The sequence below is a fragment of the Chelon labrosus genome, assembly GCF_963514085.1.
Source record: "Chelon labrosus genome assembly, chromosome: 10".
Lineage (NCBI taxonomy): Eukaryota > Metazoa > Chordata > Actinopteri > Mugiliformes > Mugilidae > Chelon > Chelon labrosus.
In genome coordinates, this window is record NC_140360.1 from 9753401 (window position 1) to 9767353 (window position 13953).

The 13953-nt window shown below is 42.6% G+C and overlaps 1 protein-coding gene across 1 annotated transcript in view; it reads right to left on the reverse strand.

The window, feature by feature from the left end:
• Positions 1-13953, reverse strand: part of cntn3a.1 (contactin 3a, tandem duplicate 1) — an 88572-nt gene that overhangs the window by 56149 nt on the left and 18470 nt on the right. The window contains exons 3-4 of the mRNA XM_084554317.1: positions 11037-11169; positions 7744-7919 (exon numbers count right to left, since the gene is read on the reverse strand). Of these exons, the coding sequence (XP_084410443.1) occupies positions 7744-7919; positions 11037-11169 (309 nt within the window). The remainder of the gene's footprint in view (positions 1-7743; positions 7920-11036; positions 11170-13953) is intronic.

The window sequence follows — 13953 nt, forward strand, 5'->3', positions numbered from 1 at the left end:
GTATTGTTATCACTTTCTGTGTTTCTTCCACTGCACACAGACCTGCAACAATTAAATGACTAAAACTGAAACATCATTTGTATGGAGACCGATTACTTGTTGACAGCCTGCCGAGAGAAAGCAAATACAGACGGCAAACCTTGAACACTTCGCCGCTCCTTGCCCGCCGCGGCTCTCGGAGATATCGCAGGCAGGGCGGCCAAATCCGCAGCTGTCATATAACGGCATAATCAAGACCGGATTCAAAAACAGGGAGGAAGAATGCAAAACTGACACCTCCTGTGTACGAGCACAGCAGGGTGAGCCTCGGCATAATAAATACACTATGTGATCTATGCAGACCTAGTGAGCAAAGGAAAATTGCGTCTGGCAGAGCTGTGTTATATTATCGCAGCTGAAAGCAGCTTTTATTTCTGTTTCTTTTTTTTGTTGGTTCATGAAAGGTTCAGTGAAAAGCTTTTGTATGACTTCACGAATTAATTAGCGGATCATTAAGTTCTTTGGGTGCAGACAGACGGATTGTGTGGATGCTTCGTGGCCAGTTTTGACATCTATGGCTGGGCTTTGGATAACAGTTGCATAAAATCTCTGTGCATGTACAGATTCAACACTTCTAGGGCTATTCTAAGTCAGTAAGACATATAGACAGTGTTGCCTGATATACGATAATTATTGTATTTATACGACAGTTTCAGGGCCTATACGATATAAAAGGGCAACTATATGATAGTTTGCCATTTGCCATTTGACTGACAAAGAAAAATGCAGCTGTTTCATTCAAGCGGCCAAGCCCCCGTGTTTATTATTGAATTACATGCACGTAGAATAGCTTCGATTTTAAATGCACTGTCCTAGTGTTTTGTTTTGTTTCAAGCTGTTGTCAAAATATGAAAATTTTAAAGCGACAGTACGACATCTCTTCATTTCCAATCTGGCAACACTGTGTATAGGTCCTGTTAGATGTGGTCAACTGCAATTCATTTATCCTTTGCTTGTTTCTGGTGGAAATCATGATTATGCAATGTCGTGTTTAACTTCACATAATATTGCATTTTAATCTCTTGCCCAGTCTTGCCCAATGACAGCTGGGATAGGCTAGCCTCCCGTGACCCTCCAGAGGACAAGCGGTTACGGAAAATGACTGATTGAATGAATGTACAGGAGCCGTTAATCACTGTTAAAATCTAAATATTGTATCTTTATTTATGAATAATAACAACAGTAGTACATTTTATTTTTGGGCAACGTTCATTTAACGCTGACATTCTTTCATAGTTACATTTTAAACCGAACATAAATCAAAGCTTCATTCAAGACCGCCTCATTATGAAATGGCAGATTAACAACGAGACAAATCTCCAGCGCTGCTCAGTGACACTGAGACGCCATAAGCCGTGCCAGGGCACTGGAAATGAAGAAGCAGATGGAACACATTTTTACTGTTTTTCCTACCAAGACAAGTCCTGAGACATTTCATACCGACAGACTGAACAACACTGTCATCCCTAGAAGCATGCCACCAGCACAACCAACTTATTAAACTATAGCTTCTCTATTTGGAGACACCCCCTGTTGAGCTGGACAGATTCTTAATGTTTTGATGTTGTGAATTGTTTGGCTTGATTTAATATTCTGTGCACCGCTTTAGACAATATGCTACCAAGGAGACTGTGGTTTTGGTCCTGCAGCAGGAAAGCGTCTGGCTCACTGTAACAAAGCTAATGTCTTAGTCCATACAAAATGACAAATTTGTGAACAAACATCCATCAGGCATAACATTAGGACCAACTTCCTAATATTGTGTAAGTCTCCCTTGTGCCTCCAAAACTGTTGTGACTCATCAGAGAATGGACATGGGCCTTCTGAGGGTGTCCTGTGGTGTCTGGTAACAGAATGTAGTTAGTGGGGGGTCTTTGGGTCCTATGGGTTGAGGAGAGGGACCTCTGCAGATCATCCCACAGATACTTGATCAGTTTGAAATCTAGTGAATTTGGAGGCCAGGTCAACACCTTGTACACATGTTCTTCATGTTTTGTTGAGTAGCTGTTCCTAAACCGTTTTTGTGTGTGTGTCTGTGTCAAGCTGCATCCTGAGTGTCATTGCTATGGGGTAGTCTAGCCTGGTCTGGTCTAGGTGGGTGGTACATGTCTAGGTAAAATCCACACGAATGCCAGGTCCAGAAGTTTCCCAGCAAAATATTGTATCGTCACAAGATGTTCAGTATTATTTACTTCTCCCGTCAGTGGTTTTAATGTTGTGGCTGATCGGTGTATATGTACATGGATTGTGATTTAATTAATTGTTAGTTTACTTGCCGTGCAGATTTTCTCAACAACTACTAGTATTCATAAACTCATATAAAAAGGTATATTGAATAAGCTATTTTATCACAATTACCATTCTTTCATTAAAAGCTGTGAACAACATACAGGGATCTGAATCCATTTCCAGGCTCACACACAAGAAAATATCAGAGTTGCTCAACTCACACTGAGAGTGGAGCTCTCCTGATCAATATTCCTTCAGTGTATTGTGGGGCGCAAATGAGCTAGACATACTAAAAGCCAACAATGCCTGACAACCCAAGCTGTTCGGCGCCGCATGGATCATCTTATCAAGCCTATCGCAGTTCTGCACCTCCATGTGCTTCTCCATGGCAGGGCTCAGGCTATTTTGAGTGCTTTCAGATCCATGAAATTGGATGTGAATTTGCATTTTTGGGCTGGTTCCTCCAATGTGACCCATTGTAATGAACAAGAGGCAACTGTAGAGAAAGAAAAGGAATAAAGCTATTCTGTTAGAATGTGAGGGGAGTTGAGGGGAATTTGTAATGTGGACATCTGTCACCTGACTGGCCAAAAGGCATAAAGAGTTTTTAAAAGTTTAAAAGTGCCCTCGTTTGAAGTTCCACTTCTGACTCTGTACATATTAAGTGTGACTTTGTGTTTCTGACCTCAGCTGACCAGTTGGATCAAATTCTTTCTTAAAGAAATGTGAACCCTTTTATGCTACGAATCAAACAACACTGTCAACCAAAAATGTTTAATATCAGGAATAGAAATTATTTTCAGATAAATTTCCGATGGGAACCCCATCACTATGTTCCGTCTCACACTATGTGATGATACATTTTTTTCATTATTTACATTTTGTGTAAAGCAGAGAATTTAACCAGTGGGTGGATCACTGTGAAATTTCAGGGTTTTATCAAATCCAGATGAGATAACAGTTTTCCTAAAACAAACAAAATCTTGGACCTCTCCTACTTTTTATTCTGTGTCCTGTGTGCAGCACAAATATACCACAAATCAAACCTCCTATTGTCTAAACCATAAACTGTATATATATGGCGGCGTAACTATTACTCAAAAGTAAAGCAAAAGCAAGTAGAGCTCCCCCTAGTGACTAGCTGCAGAATAGGTCATAAGCTCCGCCTCCTCCATGTTAGTGGATTGGACTAGGGCCGAACTAAAACACTAAAATAAGTCAAACAAATTTTTTTCAAGGATGGTTTCTGTCATTTTTGGTAGTTAATATAATATTGATGCATGTTCAAGTGTCAATTTCTTGGATAAGTTTCATTTTAGTTATTTGACGCTATAGAAACAGGACGTGACCACCAGTTGCCATGCCAACCGGTCCGTAAAGCGGTCCCGTGGGACCGTGAGAGTTGTAAAAAAAAAAAAGTTTAAAAATAAGTACAGTGTATAATCAGAGCAGAGCTTAGAATTAATTCAGCGAAAACACGAGTGAGTCTGGACGGAGTGTGGTCGGGTCATCGATATCGCTGGCTCAGCGTGGCTCCACTCTTGGATCGTACTGCGCAGACACTGGCTCCAAACTCACAAGGGGAATACGTTTGGCCGATGCAAGAAAGTGGTGACACATTGTCCATATTTATATACAGTCTGTGGTCTAAACGTTGGGCATTCAAAGCTGTTGAAGACAATGACGTGTAAGCAAACAAACAGCTACATTGAACAAGTTGATATGTTGTAACCATGAGGGTAAACATGTAAACGAACTGTCGTGATCATAATTGTGAAAACCTGCGTCTCATCTTCCTTCTCCTCCCATCTCCGTGCTCCATGCAGTGAACCCCCTAACAGTGACTGACACGTGGCATTTGAGGAGCGATAAACATCACTGGGGCCTGATTCTAACAGAGCTCTACCGCTGTTGTCTCCTGACAATTACAGCGCTGCTGTGAAGTGCTGCATTCAGAAAATACCCGTTTGCCTTTCCAACCAAAAGGAGACCCAGATTGAGCACCTGGCATCACAGTGCTGATGAAAAATGCTATTGTCCCTCCCTCATTTGCTCTCCAGCTCAAAACAAGCTTAGTTTTCATCTGAGTCCAAAGTGATTGAGCAGACTGAAATGAGAAGAAAGCAAACAGGAAGATATAGAAACCTAACAAAGGAATTACACAGATAAGGTTAGGCTGAAGCAAGTAACAAAATCATAATGTTATGTGCAATTACAGGACAACTGAGATTGGTCAGAAAGATCTTAGGGAATCACATCCCACACTGCTATCAAAAATACAGCTATTTCACCCTCCATTAAACACAGTGCTACCATCATGGCTTTATAAGCAGCACAGAATCTATGCTGTAGTTCCTTCTTTAGGGTGACCGTCCAATTCAGACTGCCTTTATTACAGGCCCTGCAATCTGTTGTATAATGTTGCATCTTGCATCAATGGAAATCCTCTCACTAACGCACACACACACGCACACACAAAAAAAAAAAATAAATAAAAAATCCCTAAAATCCCTAAGGGATTAGGAAACTCAATCTGGCTCGATAACCAACTAGATTATTCCTTCCCTCCAGCACTCCCAGCAGGCGAGTGGAACCTTTTAAACATGTAAGTGTGTTCTGTCAACAGGATCAAGAACCGTTATACTTTTAGAGGTTTAAGCCCACACCAGATGGCAACAGAAACTCTTATATCATTCACATTTCAGAGGATTAAAAATGTAGGCTGTCTTAATTCTTTACCACAAGTCAATGCAATGCAAATTTGATGATACGGGACAACATTAGTTGGTGCAAATCTGACACGCTGGTCTTGTTCACCATCAGCGAGGACTACAGTGGGTAGATTGCCAATTATAGATTACATTGTTAGAGAGATTACAATAATGTTTGAAATAATGATGAGCTGTCATCACTGTAAGCAGCAGTGCTTAAAAGCATTATTTTTAGTCTACCAGACGCAAAAAGATTACAAGCTAAACATTATTGTTGAGCCTCATATCCTCTTCCTCAATGGCTTTTACCTTGTCTCACAGAGTTATTATGAGACAAAAAGCGGTGCAAGCCCCTTGGTGTTTGAGAAAGAATATTGAGCTATAGTCTGAGTCAGAGTCTGTTACAAATGACACGATGCCGACTCTCATAACAGACTGCCGCTCCGTGAATTATTCCCTTGACCTGAACCCCCTTCAATCACACAGAACACTTAATTAAGTTAAACCAAGAGCAATAAATAAGATGTATGACACATCCGCGCTCATGCTTGTCCTCTTCCGCTGACAAAAGCAGCAGGACTCCGGTCAGGCCCCACGCGATGGATGAGACCAATCACGGAGGCGTACAGTTCGGGTGAGGCCTCAAGAATTGATGGAAAATGTGAATATGATCAACAGCCTGCTGGCAACTCAGGACGCAGATTTGCTCTATACGCTGAAGATTTAACGCTGCTTTGTGACAAAGAAGCCTCATATAGCGGCGGGATGGATATCTGAGGTGCTTGCCCTCCAAGGATCATCGCAGTGTATGCCATGGTAGAAAAAACAGACGTCAGAATTCAATCTAGCTGCACCATCTGTCCACCGATACCAGGGCTGTCATTTGATATGGGCTGTCCATCAAGAGTGGAGGCCTCAAGTTCACCTTGCCATCAGAGATGCCTTAGACTCTGGTCTTATAAAATGTGATGGATGAAGGCTGTAAAGCATCAGCTATATGGGATCTGCCAAGGCCCACCACACAATCACAGTCGTCATCCGTGGAGACGTTTAGAACCACCCAGCAGAGTAAACACCAATACCTGAGGCTCCAGGCAAGGATCATGGTTAAAAACACGACACAATAGAAACACTATTGCCTAATTTGTGTTCTCTCATTAACAGTTTTAACAGCATTAGCCGACTGCGAGAGTCTCTTTTTGTTGATTGCTTTTTTTTGTTAAAGAAGATCAGATCTGACAGCACATTTTCAAATGAATCCTTCTGGGTCATTATTCTTTCAGTGTGCCGCGGTGTCTGATGTTCAGTAGTAGTAAAGGCTTAACTGAACTCCAAAGAAGTGAAGTTGAATTGAGGTGAATTGGAAAATGGAACGAAATGAAACTGGCGAGGACGCAAATTGTTTTTGGCGATAAAACAAAATGTAAGGGCTCTGTTTGCTGCGTACTCAAATGAGCTTATGTCAAATAGAAACTGAATTATACTAAAATAAAACACAGTGTGTTGTTCCTTTCCTGAATGAGCACTCCAGTGATTTAGAAGTGCACTCCAAGCACTCTCGCACTGACATCAGCGTTGTTGGAACAACAGTTGAACCAGCAATCTGATCATTTTATTTCACACATTCTTGATTGTTGGGGAAACATGGCGCCTGCATTACCCACGGCACAGCTGGATTGCTGTGTTAATCTGGCAGCGGCCATCACCGCATTGAGCTGCTAACCTCATGTGAAAAGGAGGCAAAGAGGTCTAAAAGTCCATTCACTGTCACACCCGAGTATACCATATTCCAACTAGTCTGAAACCCAAGTGATAACAACTGAAGTTTTCCAGTCATCCGTGTCATTGTATAGCCAGAAACAAAGCTGAAGCTAAGGCAGCTGCTTCTTCAGATCTAAATGAATGATGGGGATTTGTGGGTGGCGCCCACTTGAAACCGTTAATGTCCTAATACTCACCTGTAATTGGCGGAATTTGTACCGATCCAGTTGTTTTCTCCCAATGGACGATGCTCTAACGACCTCTTAATAGCCAAGCTGAGTCAAAATGAGTCAAACGTTTCGGGAAGACATGTTAACACTGTGTCGATTGCGACTAGCAAATTACGTTTCAGTCCGCCTGCACTTTACGGAGGAGGATTTTCCAGTTTCACATGGCTTCTTTTAATCCTCTTTCAAACAATCTGTCTTCTCTGGCTAAAAAGAGTGTGCTTGTCCTTCAGGTGTAGGTCGACTGCTGAGTCCGTAGCAGAAGAAACTGCCTCTCTTCTGCTCAGCCATGCCTTTGTGAATGGGTAGTTTGGTTCCCCTGACTGCACAGTCCTCACTGCACTGAACTGCATTAACCATATTGCTCTGCTTTCGCCTGGGCCTTTTTTCTGGCAACAAAACGTTGTTAGTGGGGGCCAGTGTTGGGTCCTATGGGTTGAGGGGAGGGCCCTCTGTTGATCATCCCACAGATATTTGATCAGATGGGATCTAGTGAATTTGGAGGCCAGGTCAACACCTTCTGCTGTTCTTCATGTTTTTTTTTAGTTGTTCCTAAACCATTGTTGTGTGTATGTCTGTGTCAGGCCGCATCCTGCTGGGGATGGCTGCTGCCATCAAGGAGTGTCATTGCTATGGGGTGGGGGTGCCTGGTCTGGTCTAGATGGGTGCTACATGTCTAAGCAACATCCACATGAATGCCAGGTCCAAACGTTTCCCAGCAGAACATTGAATTGTCGCAAGATGGTCAATGTTATCTAAATATAATATGAACTCACATGCAACATGGAGACTGGCTTCTCTGCTGACGATGGTGCCAAAAGAGTTGGATGCCAGACACTGGTAGATGCCAACATCTTCATCTTTATTCAGATGGCTGATGTGCAAGTTTCCTCCCATGAGAGAGTAGCGTGACCCTGGTCTGGGCATGATGAAAGAGTCATTCAGCTTCCACCTGCGAAAGTAAGCACACGACGCACAACAAATTAACTTTAAGAACAGTTTCAGAACGCTCTACGTTCCTCTAGGATCTCTTTTTTTTCTTCTCTCTTTTCAATCTGTCAGTTCATTAACCACAACATAAGAGGTGGCCATTCGCCGAAATATTCCCCTCTAACCACAGCGATTATCATGTCGGCTCCAAAAAAACAAAAAGGCTGCAAAGAATAAGGGGCTTTCTGATTAAATCTCTTGTTTTGGGTAATATTGGAGTCTAGCGGGTGAGTGTGTGTGTGAGAGAGACAGAGAGAGAGGGACCAACAAGATGCAAATGTCAGCAATCAGCTTTAAAGTGTAGAAGATCTATGACTTGGTTTGGTTTCTTGTTGCATTTGCATAATTAATGCTCATGTACCAAGAAATTCTACCGAGTTGACGATGCAGCATGCGACCATAGCCCTCTAAATGATTTTAAAAACTATATGGTTTATTTTCTGTCCTTCATCTTTCAAACATGACTGAGTCGACTGGGATTCTTCAAGTCAACTAAAAAACTCTATTCAGATGGATGCATTGGGTAAGTTATGCTCTAGGAAAGCCTGTGTACAAATGGCACCCCTCAAATTAAAAGGCAAATGGAAAGAAACTGAGAAAAACAGGAATAATCACCGCCTAACAAGTGACATCGCAAAAGTTGACAAGAAATCATTCATGGAATAAAGCACAATTAGGCTGAATGTTAGATCCTCTGTACTGATTAGAGTCTCACAGCCCTTGAGAAAAAGGAAGCGAGCGGTTTCTATTTCTGTAATTTTTGCTCCTTTTTCAGCGCGAAGGATTTAGACAAAGGGAGTGGGAGGCACGGCAGAAGAAAGGAGGGGAATGAGGGGACATATGCAGCGGAGCGGTGCTCAACAGCAGATCGGGCTGATTAGATTGATTTAGTTATTTGGCATTGCAGCTGGAACTGGTCCAAGAGCTCCAGATGAGACAAATCAAGGGGCCACTGTGACAACTTGGAGAGGGGGCTCGATGTGGTCGTTTGGTAGTCTTAGACAAATTAATCTGTCCTCGGTGTCCCTGAAATAGAACTGCATACATTTGCAGCAGTGAATAGCCTACTGGTAAAACCCACGAAGCTCTATTCGAAAACATCCATAGCAGGCATAAAAGATCTTTGTTAAAAAGGGCAGTCGTGATGACAGCATTATGATGTATGCTGCCTGAACTGAGAACACAGCAATATGTCCGTCTAAATATCAGTCCCATCATTTACAGAGGTACAAGTGTGATATTGTAACAGACTGTCCTCAATCTGAAAATCACCCCTTAATGCGCTATATCAACCGCCGCACTTGGTGGCACTTGCTGTAATTAAAGAGCTAATTAAAGCCAAATTTGATTTCATACCGAGCCGGGCACGCTCTCAGAACTTGAACTCAGAGGGGCAGAGCAATTTTGCAGATCCGAACTCATAAACTGGTTTTCGTTTAAAAAGTGTCCAGGCAGTGAAAAAGTGACCACTTGCTTATAAAGTATTCCAGCTGGTCGGCGCGATAAGATCGTGTCCATTCATTTCAATTTGCGTCCATTAGGCATAACACCAAGGATCTTCAAGCTACATTAACGGGCGCATATGCCGATGTTATGAGGGATCGTTTCGACCTATTACACAGTAAACGCTTGGTTTTGCGATTTGCATTTAATTACACTGACAGCAGTACAAGAGCTGCGTAGCTCCATTTGATAGATTATGAATTAATAGCTTATGCACTTGATGCATTTAAAAGCAAATCATTGTTTGTCGTTCATTTTAATTTATCATCATTTCAGAGGCAGAGGAACTGGGCGTCAATCTGTTTCCAACACAATTGCAGGGGGAAGCACTCAACAAAACGGAGCCAGCAGACTAAACAAGAACAACCAGCAGTAAATGTTTTTTTTCTGCGCCGCAATCCATCAACTGGTTTGTGTCACGTTTGTCATGAAGTGATAACCTCCGGATCAGACGCCCTGTGGCAATGTCGGTGCAGCCTTTAGTGAAGGTGATCTGCAGAAAGCCTAAAGGAGAGACATGAAGCGCTGCCAAATCATTTCTGGTATATGAAATGTACTCCGCTGAGATTTCTATTCATCACTCAATCTGTGTCGTGATAACAAATAGTTTTGGTGCATGATTCTCTGGGGTCACTTGATCTTTTTGCCGGTCAGTGATGCTGATAACAGGAAGCTCTCAAAGTGAATTCCGCAGATCAATGTCCGACCGCCAATGAAAATATACAATACAGCAGGATACTGAAGGCAATTAATTAATCATCCACATTAACCATGACTGACAGTGAGGCTTAAGGCTGCAGGCGGTAAGGAGCAGCATATGGTCCTCAAATCCCCGCTTTTCTAGATTAAAGGGGAATTACCGTTTTTTTTATAACCTGAACCTTATTTCTGGCATAAAATACGATAATTTCTCACCCGTATACCTTTGGTGTCATTTGGAGTCGTTCTGACGATATTTAGATCCGCGTATATCCATCTAGTGGGAGTGACTGGGGCACCGAAACGCATCCTCTAAATAACACATTATCTGCCGCGAAACTCGTTCATTTCACCAATATTTTGTAATCGTACGCTAGTACTAGTCCCCGTTGAGTCCGGAGTTACCTATTATCATCATCCAGGGTCTGTAGGTCTTCTGACCTGAATGATGTCGTCGAATGGGGTGCACGGGGTGCGCGGGGCGCTCAGAGATGACATCATCCACGTCAGAGGTTAGTAGGTCAATCTACAGACCCCGGATGATGATAACAGGTAACTCCGGACTCAACGGGGAATGGCACTAACGTATCATAACAAAATATTGGTGAAATGAATGAGTTTCGCGGCAGATAATGCGTTATTTAGAGGCTGCGTTTCGGTGCCCCAGTCACTCCCACTATATGGATATACGCGGATCTAAATATCGTCCGATCGACTCCAAATGACACCAAAGTTATATGGGTGAGTAAGCGATCGTATCGTAAAAAGGTAATTCCCCTTTAAATCTGGTCTCTCTCAGTTTTTGCATGCGAAAGCTCTGGGGTGTTTCCTGAAGGTTCAACAAAAACCTAAACGTGTACATGTCTGCAGTTGTTACCTGTAGAAGGGCGGTGGGTGTCCTTGGGCCTCACAGCTAAACACCACCTCTCTGCGATTCTCACCAGCTTGAATGGGAAACACCACACTGCCAGGCTGCTTGGTGAACATGGGCCTCAGCAGGACTCCGCTTCCTGGAAGGAGAAGCAAGAAAGCGACATCAGCTTTGATGTAGTGGTGAGACTGGAAAACACTTCTAATATTTTTCTGCTGGCAAGCAGATATCGAAGGCTTACAAAGGAAGGAAGCAAGGGAGGGAGGGGGGTGCTGCACGGGAGAACGGTGAATCACTATATATCTCTGTTTTGGCATGGATCCGTCTGCCATGTGCGCCGAGCCCATGAGCATTTTTCATCTTAGTCATAAAAAACTTGGGAGATCCCTGAGGTACTGCATAATCAACTGGTAACCTTCATAAAACTTTAATCCAAACAACTGAATGGACAGACTTGTCAAAGGCTCGCCACACTGCCACCGTACTACAGCGAAATTCCATCTAAACCCTTATCACCGCCGTCCCAGAGGATGTCTGCCAATAAAAAAAGCTGACATAAAATGGCACAAATAAAAAAATAAATAAATACTGAGAGTAATATGGGCTCATTTTAAATCTGCTCGTCTCATTTGAACCATCAAGTCGCATATGCCTTTTGAGACTCAAACAAACTTCTTTTGACGAGTTCGAAGGCAAAATTATTTTATTTTAAATTTTATCCTAACTACAGATTATTACTTTTAATGCAATCAAACCACAATACAACCCCTCACAAGTGCTGCCTGCAAATCACTTTGAATTACACTTTTGCAGTATTTTTTGACCCGTGTAGACAACACTGCATTATGGTAAACGTTTCTTTCTGAGAAGGAAGAGGGGAATTCATTTGCATTTCTGTAAGAAGACAGCATACTCTTTTGGTCGGGTAACTAATTCATATGGGAAGCAGGTATCTTTTTCAAGTCTCCAGAGTCCGGGCGGGGGGCACAGATTTATCCTCAAGACTCAAAATAACTCTCTGAAAAGGGTGAGGATGTTTGACAAGGGACCTTGCGCGCCGATTGTTCCTGACCGCAAGGATAAACCTCGCGGAAAGTTACACCGAATGAAAGGCCGTCTAATTATAATCTTTGTTACACGAAGCGTGTCCCTTGGAGCGGCAATGAGAGATGATTGATTATCACGGGACAAAATACCTACACTTGTTGTACACAAACCTGGAAGGATGATAAAGTCTGTGGGACTCGTGAGAGGAATCACTGTGTCTTATCAAAGTGGTACATGATTTCGGTCATATAGATATACACACAGCGTGTAAATGTACACATTCACGCACACATGCAGATACAACATCTTACATGCACCACAGTCAGCGTTTGTGTTTTATTAATATGCAGTCCATTCATTATGTATGCTATGGTCTACCACAGTGAATATATTATGGAAATCTTCTTAACAGTCATTCATATATTTGTACGAGCACTTTGGATATAAGAAATTTAATGCAACCTTCAAAAGAGCCAATTATTAAAACAACAACTTCTTATGGCGAAGGTTATCATATTAACTTAATGAATTTTTAATATACTTTTTTATTAGTACTTTAACAATTTAACTGCTTCTGTTATTTGACCCCGCTACAGAGGTTTCCATGTTAACAAAGACACTGGAATGAGAAGAAAATATACATACACACGTCTCCCGCTTCCTCTCAAATTATTTTCCTCACCTTGTAATTAAAAATGTGGAAAAATGTTGGCGCAGCGATTGATTTCTGGTGCTTATTCAACGTGTCGCACCAGTCAGTCATCGTTTGTGCCTCGCCGTTGTGCCGAAATCACAAACAAACGCTCAACACTACTCGCAAGTGCAAGCAAACAACCAAAACTACACGCCGAGCCATGCCTGTCAGAACGCGTCTGCATATTTTCCACATGCACTTAATCAGTGCGGAAGTGGACTGCAGCACACGACGCCAGCTCAATGTTCAATTAATTCATTAATTAACACTGATAAATTAACCAACGTAGATATTTGCTACGCTCATACTCTCGGTTATGGTAGCGCCTAACTAACCTCGTTGGCAGCCGTTATTTTAAAGGGTGAATACTTGTCTGAATAACAAGAAGGGATTGAGCTCCGTGGGCTGTGCCTGGGGACTCGGTTCAAACTGATGCAAACTCTCTGAAACGCTTTCGTTGCCCTGACGGAAATTAAAGTAAGGCGCGGTAGGGAATGCAGAATAATTTTCTGTGCCGCTTTCTGGTAATCAAGCGTTGAGGTGCTGGTACACACTTCAACAGTGCCAAGACAATAAGATGCATGCTGGAAATCCAATCTGGGCCAAAGTGGAAGTTTAAAATTTAAAGTCAACACTGACACTCTGATGGTTACCCCTTACAAGATATGAGGTGGATTGCAGGATGTGAGAAACCGATGGCAGGTCCAACCCAAAGTGCCCAAGAATACAGAAAGTGAAATGCTGTCTATCAGAAAAGTGCACTCATCCGGAATCCTAACAGGGACCTGACTCTCACGGGACAGAGATGGAGGTCATTATGAAAGGGTTGTTTAAAAAGAAATAGGCCGCCTCGACTCGTATCTCTCATATGTCACCTGCTGGCAGATGGCGATACGCGCATGTATTCGGAGGCCCCTCGGACGTCGCGGGAGTCGGCGTCGACGCACAAGCGGAAGGCAGAGGGAGCTGTTTTAGAGGCAGAAATAAAAACTAATCTCAAATTCAATACTAGCCGACAGCAAATGAATTCCTCCAGCTTACCTCAGCATGAATAAACAGGCACATGGGGAGTCGTCTGCGGGGGAGGTATCGGTCGTTTGTGAGGCCTCAAATCCATTCGTTTCAGCTCCGGATTTTATGCATCAAATAAAAAAAAAAAAAAAAAAAAAAAAAAAAGCCAAT